Source organism: Rhipicephalus microplus, chromosome 1 (assembly GCF_043290135.1).
Source record: "Rhipicephalus microplus isolate Deutch F79 chromosome 1, USDA_Rmic, whole genome shotgun sequence".
In the NCBI taxonomy this organism is placed as follows: Eukaryota; Metazoa; Arthropoda; class Arachnida; order Ixodida; family Ixodidae; genus Rhipicephalus; species Rhipicephalus microplus.
This window is the reverse complement of record NC_134700.1, coordinates 200839576-200859161: the sequence shown is the minus strand read 5'-3', so window position 1 is coordinate 200859161 and position 19586 is coordinate 200839576. Positions and strand designations below refer to the sequence as shown.

The 19586-nt window shown below is 46.4% G+C and overlaps 1 protein-coding gene across 4 annotated transcripts in view; it reads right to left on the bottom strand.

Annotated features, from left to right (window-relative positions):
* Window positions 1–1134: 1134 nt before the first annotated feature.
* LOC119167232 (tudor domain-containing 6-like) overlaps window positions 1135–19586 on the bottom strand; it is a 94437-nt gene continuing 75985 nt past the window's right edge. For all 4 annotated transcript variants that reach the window (XM_075890316.1, XM_075890319.1, XM_075890322.1 and 1 more), the window contains 4 exons: window positions 14124–14429; window positions 10492–10836; window positions 9509–9778; window positions 1135–1773 (listed from right to left, as the gene is read on the bottom strand). In XM_075890316.1, the coding sequence (XP_075746431.1) occupies window positions 1249–1773; window positions 9509–9778; window positions 10492–10836; window positions 14124–14429 (1446 nt within the window). In that variant the 3' untranslated portion in view covers window positions 1135–1248. The remainder of the gene's footprint in view (window positions 1774–9508; window positions 9779–10491; window positions 10837–14123; window positions 14430–19586) is intronic.

Genomic DNA, 19586 nt, shown 5'->3' with positions numbered 1-19586 from the left:
TAATTTCGGTAGACAGCGTTGTGGTGGGTGATGAGTTAGAGGCAATCGTGTGGCTCGAGAGTGATGGGGTGGATGCAAGAGCGCTGCACTCCAGCATCTTTTGTCGGCGCAGCTTGTCGGTGCCCTGGCAAAGAGTGATGACGGCGGCAACCGAAACAGGGTTCTGCGCAAGAGGCATGTGGAATGCCTTGTCCTCGAAGCCTTTGAGGATATGCTTAACTTTTTCCTCTTCGCTCATGGAGGCGTTGACATTGGAGCACATATCTATGACACCCTCAATGTAGCCCTGGCACGCTGCACGCTGGCGTAGGCAATAGCACGCTAGCGTAGGCAATGGCACTCCAGCGTAGGCAATGGCACGCTGGTGTAGGCAATGGCACGCTGGCGTAGGCATTGCTCAACGCGAAGTTTTCTAAAAGTATGGTTGTCGAAAACTCCTGCAATTGCTGTCTTGAAGTCGGACCAAGTAGGAAGCTCACGCTCATGGTTATGAAACCAGAGGATGGCGACATCAGCAAGGTATAAGGTGACAACACATAGTTTTGCCGGGTCATCCCAGGTGGTTTCACTGACGAGCTCATAGGTGGAAAGCCAAGCTTCCACATCAGCCTCACCGGTACCACCAAAATAAGAGGGTCACGGTACCGCTCGATGGCGCCACCATGGCTGCCGCAGGAAATAGCACCGGCGGTACCAGACTGGTTGTTGGCAGCGTCGGTCATGGTGGCTGATAAAACTGGTCACAGCGTTCGGTTCCGAAGTGCCAGGGTGATGTCAGGGATAGCAGCAGCCTCCACCAAATGTCGTACGACAAGCAACATCGCACATCCTCGCCCAGGGGATAGACAATCTGTATTGTGGTAGGACTATGAGAGGCCTTCAAAATATGATTTTGTTTAAACTGGGCATTCTGATGATACTAAACAACCACTGCGAGGTTATAGAAATGTTATTTTGACAATGCACATTGACCTGGTATTTGCCTTCAAGTCTCTCTAAGATGTCGAAGAAAACAGAGGCCACATTGTTTCGCTTTCTGTAGAAATAGTCTATGTATAAGAAAATTCATGTTTGTGCTATTAAATAGCACAGAACAATTTGTGAGTTATTTTTGCAAGAAAATATGCACCTGACTTGCTTCAAAAAGTTTATTTGTACTCTTTGCAAAAGAAAAAGATAGCTTTTGTTGGACTAATTACAAAGCACAAAATAACATAAAACGTCCTCCGAGTTGCACTTTTCTCAGCTTCATTCAATCAGTTCGTTGAGGCACTCATCCTCCAAATAAATCTTCACCTTGCATGGTTGGCTTGATGTATCCACAACTTCAAACTGAATCTCAGCATTGATCAAGTGCTCTGCACACTCTTTGCCTACCGACTTGACGCCCTGTAGTGCAACACAGTTGGCGATGAGCGGAATAGTCTTGAACTGATCGGCAAGGGGCCTGATGTCACCAACTGGTACGAAGTCATCATTGCCAAAATCCACAAACGACACCTTGCACTTGTCATCCTGAGGTAGGGAAACCACTGCTGCTCTGTACCAGAGTCCGTCAGCAGCATAGCGGGCACACACTGCATCACCAAGGACTGGCGAAGTCACAGGTGTGTCTGGAACTGAGCCGTTGATCTCCAGCATCATGGACTGCAATTCAGGAATCAGGCTGCTCTGCTGCAGATAGATCAACCTGCCAGGATCGGTGACATACGTAATGACCGCCTTGGTGCGTCCGACAGGTAAGGGCCTCTCCGCAAATGCCTTCTTTGGTGCCTTGAAAGAGAAAAGTAAAAAAGAATGACTAAGGATCTTTTTTCTTGTTATTCGGTAGCAAGTCAGGTACACGTAAGACATGCCAGCACAAGACAAATACATAAATTGATACGCAAATACATTTGGCTGATCACTCGTATCCTACAATTACAAGCCAAAGCACACTCTCGCCAGATTTGAGCAGACTCAGCAAGCAGACGCAATGCAAGTAACGTGCATTTATGTGGCAGAGCAGAGAAAAGACAAAACCACAGTCAAGTGAGAGTGTTGCCTACATTATAGCAACTTGATGACACCACATAGAAACAACAGAACATGGAAACCTAAAAAAAAAAAGAGGGCCATCAATTCCAAGCATTTGTATGCAGTTGGGGCATCAAATTTGGACAAGCCGAATATGAAGCAGTCCTACAAAAGCACTTGAGAACAAACATTTGAATGCAAGTATGCCAACTGGCAACATTGTGCAACCTGAAGTATCCCGATAAGATTGAAGTCAAGCAAGTTCTCATTCAGAAGATGCACCTGAAAAAAGTTTGACTACATTCTGGGTTATATGTGCTCAGGCTATGCGACTGCCTATTTGGACCAACTGGAATTCCCTAACATGCATCCAATGCATGGCAGACAATTTCGGCATTGCACATGTATTAGAGTTCAGGCGCAGAGGTAAAGAAGGAACTCAGGATCTAGTGGAGCTCTGCAATGCAATCATGGCTACTGAGCTGCAGTCACAGGTTAAGCTAAAAACAAAAATTAACACCAGTATAGTCGTTACACTCAAAATGAAAGTATTGCCACGTTCCTTTCCTCAAGTTTTGTTATCACCCCGTTACACAACGTTCAGCGCAAACCGCACCTACGATGTTCGAAAAGCTTCAAGGCTGTAGTAGACAGTTTTGTTAAAATTACGCACACTTCGTGAACATTACAGAATATTCTGGAACCTAGGGCGTTGCTAGCGATAACGCTAGAACATTCCATGGCAAGTGTATAAATGCCGACGCGCTTCGCCGCTTGTCAGCTGATCGACGGCCGACGCTCTGCTCACCGCTATCAGTGCCAGTGCCCTGCTGTAATCTAACTTTCCTTTTACGTGGCCACAAGTTAGGCCCGAATAAACAGTTTATTATCCAACCATCCAGTCTCCTGCTTTCAGCCACGTCACCACCCCGTGACATCTGGTGGAGGTGCAGCTTCGTTCATGTACCGGACGCCCCCGTCAAGCCATGAACCCAGCCCACGTCGCGGAGAATACACTGACGCCAACTAGGAGCAGCGAACAAGCCACCTGCATCAGCAGGATCTACCACCGGAGTACAGGCCTCTACAAGACAAGGCGCGAAAGACCAAGGCCATGACCTCTGGCGACAACGACAACCGCTGCGTCACAGCTCGCGATCATCATGCATCAACCCAGGGAACCATTAACTTTCCGCGGGTCATTGTTCGAAGACCCGGAGAGCTGGCTAGAGACATAGGACCAGGTCGCCGCCCTCAACCACTGGGACACTGAAGAAAAGCTCCGTCGCATGTACTTCTACCTAGAAGACACCGCAAGGACCTGGCTGGAAAATCAAGAGTCTGCGCTCCAAACATGGAATGTCTTCTGCGGCGCATTCCTGCAAAGGTTCGAGCGTCGCTGCTTTGCTAGATACCTGGGTTCAGCTACCAAATAAAAATGTTGCCATTTTCGCAGAAGAAATGACCCGCCTTTTCCGTCACATTGACCCGGACATGCCTGAAGAGAAGAAAATTGGTTTCCTCATGCGAGGGGTCAAAACGGAGCTCTCGCGGGATTGATGAGAAACCCACCGAAGACCGTTCAAGAATTCCTCACAGGAGTGACAACTATTGAAAAAAGACTCGAAAACGCGCACACGACAGTTCAACCGCCGCTCGGCTCCAGGTTATGCAGAGATACAACCACTATGCTCCGATGATCTGCGCCAAATGTTCCCCTCACGCCAGCCTCAAGTTTCGTCGATCGCAGACATCGTCAGAAAAGAAATCTAGCCATCAATGGGTATACCCGAGACATTGCAACCGCAACCTCAAGCCATGAGCTATGCTGCTGGTGCCCGACGGTACATTTCACGTCCACATCAAAAGGCCGTGCCGCTGCATTTTCGTCGCCAGACACCACTGCCGCCACCACCGACGCCATATCGTCCACCCGCCGGCCAGCGCAATGCTCAAAGAAAAACTGACATGCGGCGCACCGCCGATTACCGGCCTCTCTGCGGGGAAGCTGGCCACGTGACATCGCGACTATCTCGCCGGAACGCAGAGGACACCCTGAGAATCTTCTCATTCACCTTCACGCGGCCGCTACAAGTCACCGCGCAGTCGTCAGTACGCTGGCCTAAGTCTGGGCCAGTCGCCTAGCCAGGAAAACTAAGGGCAGCAACCGATAGAGGTGCGGTTGCTGCATGACGAACTGCCGAAGATCCTCTGCCGCCGCTGACACCACCACGATGAAACTTCAATCACCTCAACGTAGCCCCGACGCCGAAACTTCAGGACCAGAAGAAGTCCTGATTACGCAATGTCGAAATAGCAATGCAAACCATCGTAGACGTGATCGGACGCCGCGAGCCAACCGCAACAACAGGCGACGAACTTGCGACCTCGACATTCTTATCGACGGCCATAGCGTCACAGCTCTCGATACCGGAGCGGACTATTCCGTCATCAGTGGGACTTTCGTCGCGAAGTTGAAAAAAGTCAGGATAGCTTGGGTAGGCCCTGAAATCGGCACAGCCGAAGGTCACCTAGTGACACCAGCGGGAATCTGCGCAGCTATAGCGACCATTAACAGCAGCATTTATCCCGCAAGCTTCATCGTACTGCAGCATTGCTCGTGAGATGTCATTCATGGAATGGACTTCTTGAGCCTCCACGATGTGGTCATCGACCTGAGAACAAAGTCGATAACACTACCCACAAAAAAAGCATTGCGTCAGGAAGGCACACTCTGAATGTGTTGGAAGAAAGTCACTATTCCTCCTCGCTCCAGCATTTCCGTCGACACTCAAGAATCAACAGATATGCAAGGCGAGGAGGTAGCGCAAGAGTGATGCTCACAAACTTCAGTTACGAGTACAAGGACGTGAGCAAAGGCACGACAGTTGCCTACATCGAAGAGATACTGTAAGCCAGCAGTGCTTTAGCCCTCAACGATTCCGCCGAATCTACTCTTACGACTGAAACCCTTCAACCAGTGTTCGACGTTAATCCGAGCCTCCCAACGCATAAACAAGAATAGCTCGAGAACCTGCTCCCGAAACACAAGAACTGCTTTTCCTCGTCATCGAGAATTCGACAGACACCTGTCCCGATACATCGAATCGTAATAGAAGAAAATGCCAGGCCATTCCGTCAAGAGTCCGTACAGAGTTTGGACACGAGACCGCGAGGCCATAAAGAAACAAGTCAACAAAATGCTCCGCAACGACAATATCCAGCCTTCAAAGAGTTCATGAGTGTCACCGGTGGTGTTAGTGAAGAAAAAGGATGGAACACTATGCTTCTGCGTTGACTATTGCTGACTCAACAAGATAACGAAGAAGGATGTATACCCTCTCCCCCAAATAGATGACGCCCTTGATCGACTCGAACGCCAAATACTTTTCATCGATGGACCTCAAGACAGGCTATTGGCAGATCGAAGTAGACGAGAGAGGCCGAGAAAAGACTGCGTTTATAACACCAGACGGCCTTTTCGAGTTCAAGGTCATATTCTTCGGTCTTTGCTCAGCCCATGCAACTTTTCAACCCGTTATGAACACAGTGCTGGCAGGATTGAAGTGGCAGACTTGTTTCGTTTACTTGGACGAGGTCATCGTGTTTTCCTCAAGCTTCGACGAACATCTTCGGCACCTTGAAGCTGTACTTCAAGCCATTAAGACTTCCAGACTCGCCTTGAAGCCAGAAAAGTGCCGCTTTGCGTATGAGAAACTTTTGTTCTTGGGCTATGTGATAAGCAAGTCCAGAGTAAGACCTGTGCTTACAATCTCACCAATAGCCCTTTTCTCAGGCACATACCACTTGGCGGCACATGCAGCTAGCTTCTATCATAGCTGTTTCACTGTTTCACTGCCAACAGCAGAGAAGAAATGCATAGGCTACCATTCTACACAATGCAGAACATTAGCCTCAGTGCAACCTGATGGCAAATGCCCCCGTACATTCTGGACAGTCTCCTGCAAAATGTAAGGTGATGCAGAAACGTTGTTCCCTAATCGCAAACTACCAAGTCTCTAACTATTGGGCACAAATGCGGTGCTTTGAGGAGGCAGTACAGCATTAATCCATGGTGCGTGACAATGTCTGCGAAGTAAATGCAGTGACTGCTGAGGTCACACAAGCAAAAGTCAGTGCCATGCTTTGAAAATAATACAAAAGCAATACAAATTGCTTTTGACAACTGCACTAAAGTTTTCTAAACCGAAGTATTTCGAACGAAAGATAAAGAGAAAACTTTTTTTTTAACAGCTGCAAGCCTAATAATCCCAGCAGCTGAACTCTGATGCCTTTCTAATGCTTGGGCGAAATACAAAAAAAAGTGCAAACTCAAAGTGAACTCTGATGCCTTTCTAATGCTTGGGCGAAATACAAAAAAAAAGTGTGAACACAAAAAGAAAAAGGACAAAAAAAAGGTGGGCGGAAGTTCAGCTAAATTTATTCCACAGATGGAACAGTCTTTTATAAACCGTATTTGCTCGTGTAATGAACAAAATTTTTTTTCTTGAAAAATGCGAGCAAAGTTGGGGGTGCGTTCATTATGCGGAGCCAATTTGATGAGAACATTTTGGGAATGGGCAAAAAAATGTGTCAATGCAAAAAAAAAAAAAAAGACGCTTAGCCTTTAGCAATTGACAGATGTATATACTGTCTGAAAACAGCTCCATTGTTGCCCTTCACCCATTCTCGGTGGTTGAAGGCTCTATCATCTGCAAGCTGTCCCTGCACCACGGGCGCACCCCTTAAAAGCATTTTGTGGCTTTCTTTTTAAGTAATTGTTTAACCGCAACAGTGTTATCTGCTGTGATCTTGAGGGGCGCCCAAAAGCGTGCGCTACGACGCGCTTTGCAAACTTCGTGGCAACCTTGCACAACGACCACGATGATGCCGTTGACATTGCAGCAAGCAACCATGGGAGAATCAAAACAAACTGTCATTAACAAGAAAACGACAAAATACAGCTGCCGCCACGCTGTCCACATAGGAAGCTACTGTAGAAAAGGTAGCCTGTAACTTACGTTCCTTAAAGTACACGTGGATAACACGTATGAAGAGCAAATTGCAACCGAACCGAGAATCAGGGGTGCTACCATGTTGCGAAAATCGTCACGATTTTTTTCTGGCAACAAGCAATCTTTTTCTGGTTTTCCAGAAACTAGAGACATGATAGCGACAAATGGCCCTTCGCGACAGCCATGGCGACAGCAAATACTGTCGTCGTCACTCTAAAATCGCGTGCATGTGGTTCGGCCTTAAAGTTTCGTATTTGAAGGAAGCGACCGTCGAATCGTGCGGGTAGTTTCGAGACCTGCTTATCAGCTGAAATGTCTCTATACTGGCATCGTTCGTTAACCGTGCTGTGACGCACTAATATATAAACAATACAGGGAACGCGCCCCGCACAATACAGCGTGCGGCGGTGGGCGAAGGGGGGAGAGGGAGACTCGAGTGGCGTCGGCATAATAATAAAAAACAGACGAGATCCAACGGGCAAGGAGGTGCTAGGTGTCGGTTTGCAGAACTGCAGTGGGTAAATGTGTGAGTGTGTTTATTACGCGGGAAAAAAAAAATCCCAATTTTGACGACTGAAGTTGGGGGTGCATTTATTATGCGAGTGCATACATTGCACGAGTAAATATGGTAGTCACCATGCGTCTACAGATGCCAAAACAGGGAACAAATGCCAAATCACACTATGTAAGTTTTGACAAAGATAACCTGCTTCTTTCTGCAATGGCACAATAGAGGTAGTGCTTACACAGTGGTTGTTTTCTTTTATAATACAGAAGACCTCATGAACAATACTGCATTTTTCATCCTTATATCGCGCAAGAACGCGTGTGCAGAGACAATTTGGCACACATTGATATATTTTACAATGTTCAGCTAAAAGAGCCACTCTGTACATTCACCTGGGCAGTGCACAGCATTTCCTAAATCTGTCGTTCATGCAATGACCAGTCTGGCCAATGCAACATTTGCCACATGACAGGGAGAATTGACCATCCCCGGTACTGCACTAGATAATTTGGGTAGAGTGATATTTTCAAGCACTGTGGACCTCTGCACTTGCGGCTGTTCACAACTGGGCACATGCAGGACAGCTTTTTCAATGCAGAAAAACTTGTAGCATCATCATCATCGCCATTCATCATCATCATTTTTCTAGCCACCGCGCTGCGCCTCTCGTGCAGCTCATGCCACAGCTCGAGGCGCGAGCTGGAGGTGATGGTGCTCACGCGCCTGGCGGTTTGGACGCTGCAGCCGCCGCTGCTCCGCTTCCGCAATCGCCTTTCATAATAAAGGGGCGAGACAACGACACGACCACGCTGGCCGCCGTCCCGTCTTCCTCTGTCGCTACAAGCTGTTTACACTTAGCGCCAAGTGCAGAATAGAACTTGGCTGCAGTCTTTTTGAGGCTGTGCGACAGGTTGTGCAAGTAATGCAAAACAACCAGCTATTTATCCAGTTTCGTCTGGACACCCTCTTCCACAGGCCACTTTAGCTTTACCTCTATACGGGAGACACTATAGCACCAATGTGACAATTTGTGGTAAAATACCAGCCACACTCAAGTGTTTCAATCAGTCACAGCCAGCTGGTGTTCGAACAACTTTTTGAGGCCTCCGTGCAGGTGATCCCACACTTAACCACCTTAGTATGTGCCAAATTATAGTTCGAAAATTTCCTTCATTGAGTGCGGTTGGTAATTTCAGCCAGGCCCATAGCCAGAAATTTTTTTTTTCTGGTGGAAGAGAGGAGAGGGGCTAGAGCACATTCTCTTGCTTTGGGCCTTCTTCCAGCACATGCATTTTCCAACAAAAAGACTGAGGTCAAGGAACTGCAGGTAATCATTAACAGGCATCACTTAAGTATAGCTTAGGCTTGGAGCAGATCGTTCAAACACATCAGGATTTACTAAAGATTGAATCAACATCGCCTGGACTTCTCAAAATGCGAACCACCACACACGTAGTCATCGACATATCTAAAAATGCATACCACTTACAATTGATCAAACAAGGTTTCTATTGCCTTTTCCAGTTGGGATAAAAGCAAATCACATAAGAACAACGCAACACAGGAGTGAATACATACTCCGTTCTGTTGAAAGAAAGATTCTCTATTAAAAGTGGCAAGCATTTTGAGGGAGCTTTCAACAGAGAACCAGGACCAGAGCCAGGAATTGTGAGGTACAGAGCACAGCTTTTTTATCAAAGTAGTAAATGCTACTACAGTAGACTCCTACTAAACGTAAATTTGTTAAATGGAACAAGTGCTCCTCAAAAGAGTGATTTCATTCCTGTATTCTGCTCCTCTGGTCACCCCTCAATAAATGGAACTCCTGTTAAATGGAATATATTTTCCTCGTCCATTCAGGTTCCGTTTAACGAGAGTCCACTGTATACTGACCCCTTAACAGCTACCATTAGTATATTACCCTTCTTTAAGCTTTTGTAGGTAAGACAAAGTGTTTGAAGCCACTGACCAGTGGTGCATCCCTGGGAGCAGCGACAGCGTTGATGCACTTCCCGTTATGAGTGAGGCGAGCCAGGGGTGGCGTGGAATTGTTGACCAGTTCCACTACGAGTGGCTCCTTGGGGAGGAAGTCATTAGCCCGGGGCGAAAGCACAGGCACACCTTCAAGTTGTACAGCCATTGCACAGGCAGGTTCTATGGCAAGTTCCTCTTTCATTGGCAGCAGCAACTTGGCAGTCATGTTCTCTGTGTTGCCGTAGTCAACAAACTTAACCCGTACCTGCAGAGAAGAGCAGCACAACAAAGAGCCCTAACTGCCTGGCTGGCCTTAGCGAAGTAAAGAGCGAGGTGTGCACACTGAAATTGATAACATGGGCAATCTGCTTCGCAATAGACGCTCTTCTTAGTCAGCAAGTGTACTACTTGGTGCAGCATATTCACCTGACTACTGGTGGCACCTGTCATCTTTCAAGTGGAGACTAGGTGCTAGTTTCATGTCCCGAGGCTTGTCTAAAAGATATCAAGAGAGACGATTCCTGTGTTGCAGAGCGATCAAACTGCGCTTGGACATGCTGTTTATAGTGACTAGCTGTCGTAAATTGGGCTAAATGCATTGCAAGAAAGCTAGCTTTACAATTTTGAAAATGGTCTATGGAGGCCAAATGGCTTAAAAGCGCAAGACAAAGCAATGGAAGTTGCAAGGAAGTTGCACTTAGTTGCTTCATTTTGTTGCTCCATGAATGAAATTGATCGAGTGAGGATGACCCTTTTCAGTCTTTATGGTGCCGGCAAGGGTTTCCATAGAGCGTGTAACAGAAGTAGTGAAGATGCTTATGTTGCGAGTGCAAAATTATGAGATTCAAGTATATTAGCCCATTCCTGATCTAAATGTAAGAATACAGAACAATTTCCTCACTTTTCTGCTATTTACATGCAGCAGCAACTGCCATAAATTAGCTCACTGCAAAAGGCAAAAAACAAGAAAAGGCATACCGTACAAGCAGCTTCATCTGTTGAAATCACCCTAGCACGGTACCACTGCTCGTCCTCTGAATAAAGTGCCAGTGTGCACTCATTGATAGCAGGCAAGCTTTTGAACTTAAAACCAGGGTCTCGCCGAGCCTTGTCACCTAGTACTTGTGAAATCTTTAGTAGGCTTGCGCAGCGGTTGAGTGGCTGAACATACACAAGGTTTCCTTCCACATAGCAAACCACAGCATTAAACGGGCTCTTTGGAACTGGACACTCTGCTATATATGTAGGTGATGAGGTCTCATCAGGAGCCTTCTGCGGATCTGCTTGGTCTGCCAGGCCATCAGCTGCCAGTGATGCACACTCCTGCAAATGAAATTCAGAGCTTTCACCAAGTCATCAGGACAAAAAAAACAGCCCCTTCAACCAGGGGTGGGGGGAGGAGAAGGGGGGGATGAGCTACCAAGAAAATAAATTAGTGTTGAACAATAATCGATACGTCAGTACATAAAGCGAACATTGAAAATGACTATAAAATAGACAATATAGCAGTACAGTTAAACTGGCCTATAACAAACCTACCTACAACAAATTCCTCAATATTACGAAGTTTTTCTATTCTCCCCCGTTACTCCATCATAGCATACTTTTGCGACCTCTATGTAGCAAAGCAGCACAGCAAGAGGCACCTTTCATATAGTGACTTTTCGCAGCCAACAACCAATGAGATTTAACCCCGAATTTTGTCACGTTTGGCCTGAAGAGGAGCCACATGCATCTTCAGCAGTTGCCCTGTTGCCAACAGATTTCAAAGTGGTGGCGGCGCACATGGCATGCTTGAAGCCCTGGCGAGTGTGGGGCAAGAATGAGAGCTCATTTGTGCGTCCAAGTTTGCCCACGGCAGGCCTGCACCCCTCGAGCCAAAGTTCTTGCCCCCATGTGCACCTGTTCAATCTCTCACACCCAATTCCTACATTGCTACAGTGGAAGCATACCGTATTTACACAATTATTGGTCAGCTTCTTTTATTTAAGTTTGAACTCCGAAGTTTTAAGGTCGACTTACAATCGAAACTGCAACTAATACCAGTAGTTGCAGCAGCTTCACGAACAAAAAATCGACCCCTTCAACCGGGAGTGGGGGGGAATGAGCTACCAAGAGAATAAATTAGTGTTGAACAATAGTCGTTACGTCAGGTCTTTGGCATGCAGTGAATGCATGCTTAAATGTGAAAATACTGAACCGATAGCGTCGAAGATTTTGATGCTGACATAAGGAATGCAGGGAGGGAAAACGAAAAAGCGCCATGATGGTATGCCGACTAACTTTTCAGACCTCCTTGTTTATGAGGACTTCACCGCGGTTTCATACTGTGCGGAAACTATACGTCAAACGGCAATATAAATTTCGGCACATTTTCTATTTTTCGAGCGTGTGTGCAGTGTCAAAAACAGTAGCGACCATGTATATGCACGCCCTCGCTTTCACTGACAATGTAAGCCACCCTTTCTAAATGCTGCAGGTGAAAAATGTTTCATTGACTTGGCACCAAACCACAATATTGATAGTTCGCGGCCACTACCGACAAGCCAGCTAACACTGTTTAGTCTTTAACGTGTGAGTTGCAACCTGGCATGCCATCACTAGAGGCTTGCTGAAAACAACAGTGAGATTGGTAATGCATTCGGTACGGTGGAAGAATAAACATGGACGAGGCTGGCAGCAAGTTAGAGGAGCTTTTCAATGGACGGAGCGGCAGTGGCCAATTGCAGCGTAACCAAAGCTTAACTGGCATACAAGTGCTAAGGTTTTTCAGGACAGAATTCTGGACACCTTTCGTTGCTTGCATCATTCGTGAGTGAAATTAGTGTCAGTTTCTCCTGATGGCGCACAACATTGTCTCAAAAGAAACCCACACCTTCACATTATAAACAGGAATGCCAAGACCGTACATAAGGCCGGCAGTGCCTGGGGGTCAAAATTTATGAAGAGGGCTGGCTTGACGATGACAAGTAAACATGTATATTCCGTCAAGCAATGATTTAAAATAAATGTCCCAGACGAAATGTGCCCACTTCTCTCTCTTTCTTCTTACCCCTTTCGAGTAATTTTTATGGGTGTCACCTTACATTGGAGTGAACTTTCAGTCGTATAAGTACAATGACTTCACATAGACATGCTGCGTGGCACTAGTCCGGTTTCATAGTACCATATTTACTCGATTCTAGGCTGACGCAAAATAAAAAGAAAAAAGTGTGAAAGTGGGGGTCAGCTTCGATTCATATACCATGGTTTGATCGCAGCCGCAGCATACATAAAAGCTCCACCACACGAGTGGCCCGACGCCTTGCCATGTGTCGATCTCGGGCTTCCATGGGCGTCCGAGGTTCATTTTCGCGACATCCTATGGGAGCGTTGCACAGAGGGGGAATGGTGGTCCCTATCGCTACACAGGCAAACCGCATTGTCTGCTTCGTACAGGCTGTTGTTCGAAAATCTCACAGTCGATTCCTAAAGTCTAATTTTAAATTTTATGCCAAAATCACCTGTGAAATTTGAAAATGACCATTCATGCAGCAAGGGTTGTTATGCCAGTAAGATTTCATGCCAGCAAGGGTGGATCATGTCGCATGATTACAGCACCAGTGATCACCATGCACTTTGGCACCATCTCCTCCCGCGTCTGACAGCGGGAGCGCAGAGCTGGATGGTTTTTGAAAGCGATCGTTTAGTACAGTCACATTGGTAAAGTTTTGGAAGAGTTGCGCCTACACGACGTGCTTGCAAAACACCTGTGCCACATGTGCCTTTGAAGCGACGGCACCACCAACCAAGCAGGGCTACTACAGCGTCGTTTTTGACGCAGAGAACTTAAAACGTGCAAGTGCGGCACAAGTTCGGCATTCACGAAAAGAATGTATACTTAAACAATAAAAATGCTGAGTTTCCTGCTAATAAAACAGCTTTTTTTTCATTTGTTCTGCATTCGGAATAAGCTTCTCTCTCTTTTCTTTTTTTTTTGGACGAGGGAGAGGGCGCTTGCGAATTTTTAGGGTCGGCTTGCAATCGAGGGCGGCCTAGATTTGAGTAAATACAGTGATGGCAGCAGGCAGCTATTGTCACAGTTTGACGCAGTCGGTGAAATCCCTTGCAGTGGTAGCAAATGAAAAATGAAAAAGTCATGCTGGCTACAAGCTAGAGTGTAGTGGCACAATAAACACTAAAATGGTAGCAACTTGGTTAGCAATCACCATTCGACACAATAAACACATTTTAGAAATTGGAAGAGCGCAGACTTTTTGTCAGTTTTACATCCATTCTGTGGAGATAGCATAAGTGTTGCAGTAAGGTCAATATATTCTCCAGAGGTCTGAAAAATTTGCTAAAATCCCCCAATCTATTTGGTGAACAACACTATAAGTTCTCGGACAGTATCCTTTTGACATTTTCAACTTTAGAAGATCCAAGGGTCATATAAATTCCCAGTGCAACATTTTTTGAAGAAAACAGCCTTAGTACAACACAGTTTATATATAGCACAGATATTAAGAGCTCTGGTAATTAGCTATAAATAAGAAGTGTGTTCTATGAACTTCATAGATGATTGCAACATTTTCCACAACTCCAGGTGGCTTTCGATTGCCATGGGTTACCTTGGGGCGAACACCACGAATGAGGTCATTGAGGCAGGTGCCATCTTTGCGCTCAAGGCGAACAATCGGCACGCCTGATCGAGTCTTGTTCACTTGAACCACTGCAAAGGGCTCCTGCTCCAGCAGGGAAGCAAGTCGTGGGTCAGCTGGTCGCACATTCTCTGGCACCACACTGAAGGCAAACAACGGTGCCTCTGCAAATCGTGGTGGCAGCGGACGCAGCGATGACACTGGTAGCTGCTCGTTGTTGCCAAAGTCTATGAACAGCACCAAGTACTTGTCATCAGGTAACTTCTCAGTCACCACCTGCACAAAGCGGGAACACAAGCATGTTATATCTATACCCAATGTTTCACGCACTATGAAAAGCAATGGGTCTGGACACCAGCTGTTTTGACTTCACTGCCCCCATTTCAAAGCAGCTGTTGTCAATCAGGCAAGCATGTGAAGGCAAACATTATGAGAAACTGAAATTTCAAGTGCCTGCTTGTGGCAGCAAAAGCTATAGCGGCCAGAACTTATGCCCAAATGCTTCTGGCCTTATATTGTAAAAACTTGGGTATAGTCAGGGCCGGCACATAGTCTGAGGTGTATTTTCAGGGATAGCAAATGTAAGGAAAGAAGTTTTCATCCTAATGTAGCCTGAGCCAAGCAGAAACCAAATGTGTACATTTATTCGCGCACTTATTCATCGTCGTCCGACACACTTTATTCCGAAACTATCTTGTCAGAGATGACCTCCCACAGCACCCCATCTTTAGTGCCGTCAGAGCATCTGAAATCGAGCACTTCTTAAGGGGGGAGGCTACCTTCGATGGGCAACTTTTTTGTTTGTTGAGATATCTTAATGAAATTTTCAGGGTACACTAATAGCAAAGCCATTTGAATAACCACAAAGTTTCATGCAGTTATGTTCACTGGTTCCCAAGTTACAGCCATTTATCAGGGTTGTCCACATGGGTCCCTTAGTCAGGGTCTGGAGAATTTGAAAAATGTGCTAGCACTGTGAAATTCACTATGATGATTCCTGGATAGGTGCTTTAGGGCAAGACAGAGCCCTTTTTTTAAATTTCCTTGCCAAAAAATGTTAGCAGAGCACTGAATTTAGTGTTCACAATTTGGCTCTCATCAATGAAGTTTTAGTTAATTATTACAAATTACAGACACAATAAATTGAAAAAGCGGGCTTGTCTTGCCCTGGGCAATTTATTAAGGTGCATAATAAAAAAAAAACCTGATAGAAATCAGACCAGCAGTTCCAGAGAGATCACCTGACTAAGCAGCCTCACTGGCCAAAAAAGTAATTCTGAGAAAATTGACTTCGAAAGTTTCGAACATTTATTATGGTCTAAAATGACCCTGCAGAGTAGCTAGATGTGTCCTTAGGCTCTCTTTTTCTTTGCCGCTTTTCCTGCTTCTCATTCATCCGTTTCTGAGCCTTTCTCAGACGCAGAGAGTCTTTCTCCGCAGCTCGTTGAATGGTTAGGTGGCCAGGTCTGAGTCCCACTGATGACGACAACTCTTGGGTGGCCCTGTAGCAGCCGGCATTATACCGCAAAACTGCATCATGCAGTGCTGTCTCGACAGCAATCAATGATGCATGTTGCTCCTTGGGCATCAAGGACCATAGAACAGAATGGAATGACTCCGATGCATTTTGCGTCTTTGCTCCCAGGCAGCGTTGCAGTAGAGAAGCCTGCGAAAGGCGCTGGTAGACTGGCAGCAGCGCTTCTGCAACGTAGCCCGGAAGATTGTATTTGTGCTTTGAAGGTGGCACGCCATTCCCCTTGCAGGCATTATGACAGCACCACGAGTCTGCACCTTCCGGGCACAAGTCATGGTGAGGATCCTCGTCAGTTGAGGTGACGTGATAATATGACGCCATCACTGCACGCTGCATTGCAGCCACATTGTTTGAATTGTTCCGCAGTGCCCAGCCATAATAGTCTGTGAGTTTATCAATAAGGGCTTTTGTCAATCTGACCTTCCCTCCCAGAGCCTGTTCGCTTTTCTGCACAAGATTACGTAGGGCTGTGCCCATCCTCTTCCGGACATGGTTCAAGCATTCTTCTTTCACAATAGGGACTAGCCCATAAACATTGTCTTGTTGAAGGGCAGAGAATGTGGCGCTGTCCCCATCAGATACAATGGTTGTATACCGGAGGTTATGCTTGGACAGTGAACGTGAGAACAGAGTTACAGCTGCTTCAACCTTCATCCTCCCAGACTTGGCATCAGTGTTTTTTTGGCACACATGGTGCTTCAACCAGCTTGCATAGCCCTCGTCTTCAGGCTTCGGTCCTACCTGGCAGCCGAGACACTGATTCGATAAAACTACAGCATCCAAGATGAGGCCTGTGTGTTACTCGATGATTGCACCAACTCCAATGTGAGATGTATGTCCCCGCTTATGCCACGTGCCATCATGGTTCACTGTAATGTCCGTGCAGAAAGATGGGGCCATCTCCTTGTACACCTTTTTCACAGCAGAAGCCGATTCTTCATAGAATTTATCCAGGGTCTGTTGCTGTGGTTCTCTGAATTGCTTCAGGTGCCTCTGGAAAGTTCTGTGGTGCAGGCCACGGTGGGAAACATTCATAGTTGCCCAAAAGTCGTTGAGGGCTGTCTGTCCCTTCCCTATTTGTTTCATGGCCGTAATGGCTCTTATATTCACGTCGAAGGCCCTTGACTCGTTCTGACGAGCAGAGCTCTACGAACTTGAAACTATTCCACAATGTGGACATACCAGCTCAAGCTTCGTGGCAAGTCCAAGCTGGTTGCCTCCTTGAACTTTCATCCCGGTCGCGAAGCAGCGCGGGCACGGGGTCTTGGACAGCATGTCGCTAAGGGCATCCCCTTGCACGAGGAAATATCTCTCGCCTTCGGTCGTAGCGGTGGCAGCTTCGGGTTCAGGCATCATCGCTTGAAACTTCCTCTCGGTCGCTGGCATAGCGCCAAGCTTTCGTTGCACAGCAGCACGTTCTCTCTCCGCCGTCGCCAACTCCTCGCACGTCCGAAAACGTGTTTGGAAGTGCACAGTCGACGACGCGGTCTCACTGTTCGGGGCCGGAATCAATGCGGTTGGCGAGCGCGACACACCAGGCGCACTTGAGCCCGAAACACCAGCCTCACTCGTCACGACGGATCCTTGTGCCGATGGTGTAGAAGTCTCGTCGCTAGAAGCGTCGACGCAATCGTCTTGAAAAGATGAAGCGGAAGCATCGGTGCAACTGTCGCCGCGCGTGGGCGTGCAGGTGAGCTTCGCCATGCGTACGAGCTTCAGCTGACGCTTTCTTGAACCGAACGCGTGCCGAGTCTTGAACTTCGAAATGCCCATCGTGACCGTCAGCGCAACAATCCGCGTCCCGTGAACACGGCGGAAGATCGTCTCGTGAGGACGGTAGTGATCGTCTCGTGAGGACGGTAGAAGATCGTCTCGTGAAGACGGTGAAAGATAGAGGAGCACGTGTGACGACCTATCGGAATGATGGCAAACGGGGCACACAAAGAACGCCGGCATTGCAAGCGCCGGTGCAGACGACGAGCCGGCGCATGCCGGAGAAGCAGCTACGTCATCGCGCGCAGCAGCCAATAGGAGCCGCGCGTTCCCCCATTCCCTCGAGAGGCGCGCGCTTTGTCCAATCGCGGCTTCGCATGAGCGCTTTAGAAATTCACACACAATCTACACCAATCAATGTGCACAACACTGCCGGCGAAGCCCGTTTCAATGGCCGGGGTCACATCATGCTCTCAGGACCTTACCCACTCCATATACATGCGCTTGACAAGGTCGTTAAGGTGGTAGACTGGTTTTGGACAGTTTTTTGTTTATTTCTTCAGTGATCTTGATCAAACTGCACAGGATTATGTAGTTTTTTCTGATGATTTCAAATATTTAATTAGTTTTCCTGTTACTCATCTTGTACCTGAGATAAGTTCACCCTCTAATGTTTAGGGCTGCCATAGATAAATGACTATAGATATGAAAGTGTGAAAGAGGTTTTTTGTTGTTTTTAGGCCTTTATTAGTTATTTTACAGCAAAAATAACTATTCATTTTCAATATCAGTTGAAATTATGTTACAATTTCCACACACATACAGGTTTCCATTGCAAAAAGAATTATCGTACCAGCCCTAGCTGCAGAGATATTGAGGCCTCAAAATTGAACAGTCGTAAATTTACTTTTTTGAGAAAAATGGAAAAAACTGAAAACACACAGCTTTTCCAAAAAGCAACAATCATGGTGCGCATGTTTTGCAATCATCATAAAAGTGCTCATAAATTCGTAGCAGAGCTAACACAGGTGCCGGCAAATTATAAAGAAGACTAGAAGTCGGTTCCCCATTTGTTTGCAGGTTCTGCTTGTTAACAGGACAGTTAGAATGACATTACAAAAAAATTACCAATACCTGGTGTGTGAAAATTTACAGAGAGATGGAAAAATACCAGCAATAACCAAATATGTTAATTTTAAAACATGAATTTTTTTTGTCACTTTTTGGTCCCGAAGACCAGTGTGCCCCCTTAAATGGTTCATTTAGGCACACATCAAGTGGTTGCAGCTGGGATGTTCTCCAGCGGTGGCAATGAGCTTAATTAGGGCCTCACGCAGCAGTCACTTCACGGAGGTGACACCTAAACATGCCTGGCACGAATATCTATAGGAGTCCCGGCAGTGCTCTAGCACTCCCGAATGAAATCTTTCAGTTTCCATTAAATATCGGAAAACAGTCCCTTTTTCTGCCCAACGAACTTCTCAGGCCAATGCACACGAAGAGGGCTGTCTTTTCTTTCCTCCAACAGCAAATGCATTGTTCATTTAAGCCGAACTACTGCCCTGCAGCACAGTTACCATTGGTGTTGGCAGCTGAGATCACCTTTTTTTTTTTTTCTCCAACGCCAGCCGAATGCTGCTTTTGCGGTCCTCACATTGCACATAGCATAAAATCGTAGCAGTCAGCATGTAGGACTAACTCGCAGCCTAACACAGAGGTCTCATCACGACAGCACTGCGCAATGCCTAAACTATGAGTGCGAATTCTAGGCTGATAATTCTTGGGCTCCGCATATAGTACAGGCCGAAATATCACATTGTAAAAACTAAAAAAAAAACCTCGAACTATACACAGATTTTCATGGCATTTGTGTCATTTCTGCATGCCTCATCAAATCATGACTGCAGCACAACTCTTTATATGCACACAAAACGTAACAGGGCAAAACAGATACAGAAAAAAAACCACATGTGCCATAATATGACTTTATATATATACAATAACATGAACTATATCGCCAACAGAAATTTCGAAAAAACAAGGTAAACTAAGTAGTGAAACATCGGTGATACAGTTAAACCTGGATATAACTAAATTATTGAATTCCCGGAATAATTCATTATACAGAGGATTTAATTATATGCCGGTTCAGTACGAAAATTCGAAAAATAAATACACAAATTAAA